The 7,475-nt window shown below is 43.5% G+C and overlaps 2 protein-coding genes across 3 annotated transcripts in view; one reads left to right on the forward strand and one right to left on the reverse strand.

The window, feature by feature from the left end:
- dennd6aa (DENN/MADD domain containing 6Aa) overlaps positions 1–1,569 on the forward strand; it is a 25,898-nt gene extending 24,329 nt beyond the window's left edge. Inside the window, exon 19 of the mRNA XM_024263652.2 lies at positions 294–1,569. Within this exon, the coding sequence (XP_024119420.1) occupies positions 294–425 (132 nt within the window). The 3' untranslated portion in view covers positions 426–1,569. The remainder of the gene's footprint in view (positions 1–293) is intronic.
- Positions 1,570–2,009: 440 nt separating this feature from the next.
- On the reverse strand, positions 2,010–5,613 carry LOC112140651. 2 transcript variants are annotated; one of them, XM_024263656.2, is made up of 6 exons: positions 5,438–5,613; positions 4,647–4,832; positions 4,355–4,435; positions 3,898–4,178; positions 2,840–2,961; positions 2,010–2,472 (listed from the first exon to the last, which is right to left on the reverse strand). In XM_024263656.2, the coding sequence occupies exons 1-6, from the start codon at positions 5,532–5,534 to the stop codon at positions 2,292–2,294; spliced, it is 948 nt and encodes a 315-aa protein (XP_024119424.1). In that variant the 5' UTR covers positions 5,535–5,613; the 3' UTR covers positions 2,010–2,291. The 2 variants fall into 2 exon arrangements, with proteins under 2 accessions (XP_024119424.1, XP_024119421.1); XM_024263653.2 differs by having other exon boundaries at positions 4,647–4,835; positions 5,438–5,612.
- Positions 5,614–7,475: the final 1,862 nt, after the last annotated feature.

Below are 7,475 nucleotides of genomic sequence, written 5' to 3' on the forward strand. Positions count from 1 at the left end.
GGGGGCTCTCCGGGGGTGGGGTCCCGCGTTGGCCCTCCTGGTGGGGTGGGGGGGCTGCTCATCTGCCGCCCTTCTCCACCAGCAGTCGTTATGATTGGATGTTGTCTTCGAAGAGCATTTTTGTTTCGTTTTTATTCGTTGACGAAAAAGTCTATCAATTTAGTTCAAGTTTTTGGGTGTGAGCCGGACTTTTAGTTTCGTTTTCATTGGGTGAAAAATGTTGTTGACGAACATCTTTCGTCAGCAAGATTCACACTGCCATGCGTGTGACTGACTTGCTCTCTCTGCTGCAGACTCAGGCGGAGCGGGAGCAGCTCCCCCTGCAGCCCGGTACCCTGGCCAAACTGCGGAGCCACATCGAGGCGGTGATCCAGGCCTTACCTGAAGACCTGCAGGGCATCCTGCACAAGCCCCCCACACCCTGACCCGCACCCCCTGGCACACAACACTAACCCCGCTCTGAGCTTGTTTTAGAGTTTGAGGGGGCCCTGGAATCTTTTTGTGGTTCCTCATGAGGTTTGCTCTGGAGTAACATGGAAGCACAAGACGTGGATTCAGCTTCGGTTCTGATGCTGGTGACCCATGTTAACCTGAAGCCAGTAGGGCGGACCTGACAGAACCTGCAGGACCAGAACTCAGACACAAAGAGGACGGCGTGATGCACTCATGCAGCCACAAACACAACAGGAGGGGGGGTTCTGACCTGTTTTTATTCCTGGGTTTCTACGGTTCTGGCTGACCCAGCAGAACTTTCATGGGTTCTGACACAAGTGCACTTGTGGACTTTCACTTTATGCAATGAGCCGAGCAGTTCTTTCTGCTGCATTTCAGCACCAGCGTTTCTCCTGCAGGTTCCCCATCACAGTGGGGGGGTCCGGGGGGTTCCGAACGTAAACCCGGTTTGTAAAACCATTCAAACTGCTGAGGAAAAAGCTGAGGAAACAAAAAAAAAAACAAAGATCCACAGAACCGGTTTGCCTGTGGGGAAAAGTTCTACGTCTTTCAAGCTCTAAAGTGTCTTAATGTCACTCAAAGCAGACCCCCCATCATGACCTCCATTAACCTCTTAAAGGCAGAGGTTCTCTGACTGTCTTCACATGATGTAATGCAAACCAAACTCTTCAATGAAGCATCATACGACCCCCCCAGTTCTAATGAACAGAACCTGCTTCTTTTAATGATGTTTTATGTTGTTTTAACCAGAAGTTGACCAGAACCCAAATCTGCTGAAGCTTTTGTCAAAAACAAAAATGTAAATTACAATATTTGTCTCTGAGTGCGGCAAGACTCCAGTTCTGAACCAAATGTCTGCAGCTGCTGAGGTTTTGACCCAAATTTCTTAAGATTTTCCAGAGCAGATTCAGTGTTTTGTTGTTTCTTCAGCACCATCAGAAGAAAAAACAAAGTTCTGATATGAATCTGAGTCAATGACCATCAGTTTGAGTTCCACTGAAAGGTTTCTAACCTGCTGAGATCTTCAGTTCTGAGGAACGATTAGTGGTAAAAGTTTCTTAGCAATAACAGAATTCATGAAAAATAAAGAACAATTCTGGATCTTTAAACTTTTCAGAACATTTTCCTCCTGGTTTCATCAGAATTACAAAGGACAAATGTGTGGCTGTTGGCAGACAGAAGATTTTATGACTTGAATCTTTATGCTGACTTAACATTTATGGATGAAATGTTTTGATATTAAAACCCGTCTGACAAAACGTGTCAAAGGTTTTGCTTTAAAAAAGGGGGGGCGGGTCCAGGTTTCTGGGGTTCTAGCTCTGGAGACGCTGTTGCAGTGATCCTTAGAAACAAGCTTCCAGCTCTATGACCTGTTGAGTTTTCCTCAGAGGAAACATCCACACCCACACCATAATACCACCACCACCTGCCATTGTTTCTATTTCAACACGACAGGATCCACCCCACAGTCAAAGTTATCACTGTTTTAAAATTAAAAAAAAGAGTTTATAAAATTTGTAAATTTATTAACTATTTCATAATTACAGGGAAAAGAATCGAACCCAAGTTTGTTTAATGTTCAGAAAAAAAATAAACAGATTAAAAATGGAGGCAAATTTTGACTCCACTAAAAGTCCAGCAACATTCACATACAAGAATTAGGATAAACTTTTATTTAAGATGAAATTCAGACCATTTCTTGTTCATAATGTCATAAAACAGTTTTTTATTTAAAGATATTTAAATCTTATTTCTGTAATTTAAAAGAATTTGATTTATTAGAATCAAATAATCTCATAAAGAATGATTGTTTCTTAATCCCAACACTGTTTTCGGGATTAGATTTCTTGGTTTGGTTTGAAATCCTTCCGCACCTTTGCCTCTCCCTTCTGGACCCGACCCCGCTTCTTTTTGCTGATTGGCTGCTTCATCTGCCACTCATAGGAGTCCTCCAGCAGGCTTCTTCCCTGCAGAGAGTACCTGATGTTGGACCAGCTGAGCAGTGAGCCCTGGACCGGCCTGAAACCACAAACACAGAGCTTGTTACTGGACCCAAACAGCTGATGGTTGTCTGTGAAGCAGGAACCTTAGGACATGAGGAGCCCATTTGGTTCTCCAGAACTTCTCCTGTTTACCAACCTGGTGTCAAACATGAATATTTTTATGGACTATATGAAGGTGGAAGTGACCCAGTCTGAACCTGAACTATTTCATAGAAGATTCTCTGACTTCTTGGTTTTTGATGGTTCATGAACATTCAGAAATCAAATGTTTTCTTTACTCTGTGAAGGTCTTATGGTGAGTCCTGAACTTCAGGACCAGCTGGGCTTCAGCTCATGAATCTGATCATTTGTGATTTCTTCTCCTGAATTAGATTCTGTCGTACCTGTAGAAGCTCATGTAGAAGAAGACCTCCTTGTAGCGGAGAGGATAATCCCACACTTGGACGTCTGTCAGCTGACCGTCAAAACCTGAGAAAGTGATGACGGGCTCAGCGGACCACCGATACTGAACACACACAGAGGAAAGACCGTTTATGTTTGTTCTCATACATGTCTGAACTTTGGAAACTTCTGGAGAACTTTGTGTCGTCCTGAAGAAACAAACAGGTCCATGAGACTCTCTAAGGTGACATTGTACATGTTGTTTTTACACTTGTCTTTACACGTTTGTTTTTACATGTTAGTTTTTACATGTTTGTTTTGTCTTGTTTGTCTTGACATGAGTGTTTTTTTTCTAGACGTACATGACTTAGTTCCTGGAACATGTCCACTAAGGCTACAGACTCCACAGCAACCTGTCCATCAAAATTCAATGTGAAATTTCTGTTGCAAGTTAGTACTTTGTTTTAAGTGAATGGGACTGACTGGCCTGTCACGTAGTGGTGATCTGGTAAACTGACCTGGTTCCAGTCACTTTCATTCAAACAGACATGAAGTGCCTTTTGGTTTGAATGGTGAGAATCAGCGAAAAGGTCGTTTTCCACATTGATTAAATCAGAGGGACAGCACATGTTAGAGGTTTTGGAGATAAAGTCAGAGAGGCCAGACTGAGATGGTTTGGACATGTTCAGAGGAGAGACAGTGAATATATTGGTAGAAGGATGCTGAGTCTAGAGCTGCAGGAAAGAGGTCTAGAGGAAGACCAAAGAGGAGGTTTATGGATGCAGTGAATGAAGACATGAAGGTGGCTGGTGTTAGAGTGGAGGATGCTGAAGACAGGCTTAGATGGAGGAAACTGATTCGCTGTGGCGACCCCTGAAGGGAAAAGCCCAAAGGAAAAGAAGAAGACTGGGAAAACACTCAGTTGCTCCGCCCACAGAGAATAACAGTTTCTGCTGAAAACAGGTTTGTGGCTCTTTTTAGGAAAGTAACTCCTGCAGTTTGATAGAGGAGGAAACCCAATGTCTCCTCAGTTTCTCTGACCTTTTTGACCCTTTCTTACCCCGTACATCAGTAGCTTCCTGCTGCTCATGTTCATGTTGCTAAACATCTGGACCACGTTCTTTGTGAAGTCCACAGTGAGGCAGATGCTGGTCCACATGCTCCGCCCGATGTTTGACCAGATGGGGATGGTGGGCCGCAGCGTCACCTGGTTACTCCCGAACCTCAGCAGGTACAAGACTCCGCCTGTGACCTGCAGGCTGAGTGGCGTGCTGGATGGACTCAGAGTAAAGATGGACGGGTTCGAGGTGGAGGTGATGAGGCGCAAACACACAGACACACCTGCAGGTCAAACAGAGAGCACAAACAGGATGGGACAACACCTCTGTAACAGGTGACGGGTCCTGCACTCTAAACAGAACCACAATCATTTAAAAAAGGAACAAAATAAAAAACACATCACAAGAAAAATGCTGAAAACTCTGTCAGGATGGTCTAATGATGCACGAGGCTCTTACCTCTGGTGGGCGGAGCTGTGGTCCAGGGATAGTACCTGGTGGTCGTGTACGGCCAGTAGGTCGTCGTAGTTTTGAGGTAACCTGTGCAGTAGAACCTTTTCTTTTATTACACTTTTCATTTTTTATTAAAATGACAATTCAGCAGTTTTATCTTTAGTTCTGAGCTGTTCCCGCTGCAGCAGAGCTGGGCTGACCGCCTGACAAAACGAGTCAACAAATGTACATCATGCAGCACTCAGGAAATGTGCTTAAAACACAGTCAGGAAGCTCCAATGACACGTGAGGCCCTCACCTCTGGTGGGTGGAGGTGTGGTTTGGGTAGGGGACCTGGTGGGGTTCTTCTGGGACTTTTCTGTGGGGTAGGAAGTGGTCGAGTCTGTCACAGATCCTGGAGGGTACATGTACGGTGCAAACAGGGTGAGGCCTCCACCGTAACTGGACAAAGTGAACATCTTCTGCTCCAGATTGGTTCCAGAGTCTTCTGGAGGAAGAAACAGATGATTAGTGGTTTCAGTTCCTTCATGTTCTAGAAAACCTCCATCTGTTTGACGCAGACCATGAACACGACTTGAGGCCCTTAAAGGTCAGGAGTTTGGTTCTCTTTGACAGAAAGGCTCCTACGTCTAAAGTTGCTTTGGGCGTTTGTGACCTCCTAACCCCTGGCAGGGGGCCTTTGAGTCCTCACAAACTAATTTTTCCTTTTGTTTCTTGTGTTTTTTCTTTTATCAGGCATGACACTCCACACATTCTGTTTTTAGATCTTCTTCTTTGACTTTCACGAGGGGGTCAGAGCTGAAAACAGCCTCACTTCTTCCTGTTTAGGGGGCAGACATGCAGTGGTAGGACTTCCTGTCTCCGGTCCGTGGAAGTCCAGCCACATCATTACATTCACAGCAGAGTATTATTTCCACAAGATTGTCAGGATCTAGGACCTGAGATTCTTCTTGATTTTTTAAATCAGATTTGAACTTTGATTGTTGAACTTCAAACAGATAAATGACAGAGCATGAAGGAATGCAGCACAGCAGCTTGTTCTTACATAACCACAGCTGGATAAACCTTCACGAGCTCTGATCTTCCTACCTGGTGATTCTGCTTGTCTTTCAGCTCCTGTCAGGTTGGTCACAACCAACATGATGAAGACCAACACACAGACTAAAAGAGGCTCCTTCGTCTTCATTTTGCTGCAGCCAGTCCTCAGCTCTGCTCTGTGATAGTGGCTCAGATGTTAAGTTTCATTTCTGTGAACAGATATGGGTGGGCCTAACAGAAGCTCCTCCTCCTGCTGCTGAACATCAATCTGAGCAGTTGTGCCCCCCCTGTGGGAGGAACATCTGTGTTAATTCCTCCAAAGACTTCCGATGCTCTCTGGACATCATTTGAAATCGTCTGTGAAAGTTGAAAAATGGCTGCAAACTACTAAAAGAAGACAAAAACAAACAAACAAACAAACAAACAGTTCCACTGTGAATGAGTGGATGGATGGATCCAAACTTGAACCGTCATGGCCACCGTACTTTAATGTATGGATGCTAAAATAATTTGAAAACAAAACCTTGTTTACTGTTTTGTAACTCAAACAAACATAAAATCATTTATTTCATATTTTGATGGATTCTGTTTTTTTTTTAAAGAGAAACTTAAAGTTTCACTTCCTCACAGCAGCTTCTTCTTCTGCTCAGATCTTCCCCGATGATGACCCACTCTTACAGGGGAAACCCCCCAGAACATAAACAAGATGAGTTCATTAGTGACACTTTGTTATAGACTGCTGAAATGTTTGACTTCATAAAAACAAATTTAGAGTTCAGTGCAGTAAATGCCCATGTTTATACAAAGAAAGATGTGATGGATTAATGCTGAAAAAAAAAACATAATTTGGTTCCATGCATTTAAGTGTCCTTCAGGACTTTTTTTTTTTTACAAAGAAAGGAGTGATGTTGAAAATATTGAAATGTTAAGTTGTTGAATCTGACTGGTTCATGTTTAGAAGTTTAGACACATTTTAATAAATATTAAAAAGCTGAAAGATCAAGACAGAAGTGAAAGTGAGTGAATCACATCTGCCAGCAACAACAGGAAGGAGGAGCAGCTTCTGCTGGAGGAGGAACAGGAAGTCACTTGTCCACCAAAATAAAAGAGCACGAAAATATGGTTTAAAAAAACATGCTTAAGAAAACTGAAGAAACAATGCTTTATTTCCTCACACACGCAATCCTATGCTATTTTTAAATTAAATAACCATTCATCCTTACATTTTTTAACATCTTGAAGCTTAAGGTGTTCTTTCTCTATTTTATCTTTATCGACCGTCAACATCCAAGAGAACACCTGAATTTGATCGTACAAGTATAATAATAAAGGCATTCTATTCTATTCTAGTTTGGATTTTGTTGCCCCTATTTGTAGGCCTATACAGTCAATGTTTTTAAGCCGTGCTTGTGGACTTCAATACCTATAAAACATAGACGTGTTTGAACTGGTTGAAAGTGCAAACAAACCACAGACAAACACAGGCTCTGAGGTCACAGCGCCCCTCCGACTGGACTGTTCCCATAGACTGTAAAAATAATGGACAGAGCGAGCACTGAGGTCCCCCATTGGAAATGCATTACTTCCTCTCCTCGTGAAAGTAGGCCGCCGCTTTCACCGTCAATTCCTGAAACGGATACCGCCATTTGGAACCAATCTTCAGCGATTGGTCTGAGTCATAGCTGAGTCATGGAATCTACAGGAAGTACTGTCGCCAATCAGGAGTGAGTTTATTGCAACCGTCTGTCTCTTTCCACGCCTCGACCACGAGAACGCGGATGTAAACAGCTTCTACTTTAATCACGGCGGCTCAGGAGAATGGTACAAGTCATTGTTGAAGCCTTTGAGGGAGAACCATTCCAACATTTGATTCTGTCAGCGGTCCTTTGGGATTTACTTACATTTATTCCTTTTTGTCGAGATAAAAGGAGCATTTGGGTGATGCTGCTGGAGAACTTTGCGTGTCCCTCTCGCGCGCGCCGCAGCGTTACTTCACATGCTGCCAGGTTACAGTCTGATCAGATGCACGTGAGAAGTGCGTTCAGCGGTATTTAAAATAAATAACCATCCTAACAAGTGAACAGCTGGA

The sequence above is a fragment of the Oryzias melastigma genome, unplaced genomic scaffold, assembly GCF_002922805.2.
Source record: "Oryzias melastigma strain HK-1 unplaced genomic scaffold, ASM292280v2 sc00246, whole genome shotgun sequence".
NCBI classification, from domain to species: Eukaryota; Metazoa; Chordata; class Actinopteri; order Beloniformes; family Adrianichthyidae; genus Oryzias; species Oryzias melastigma.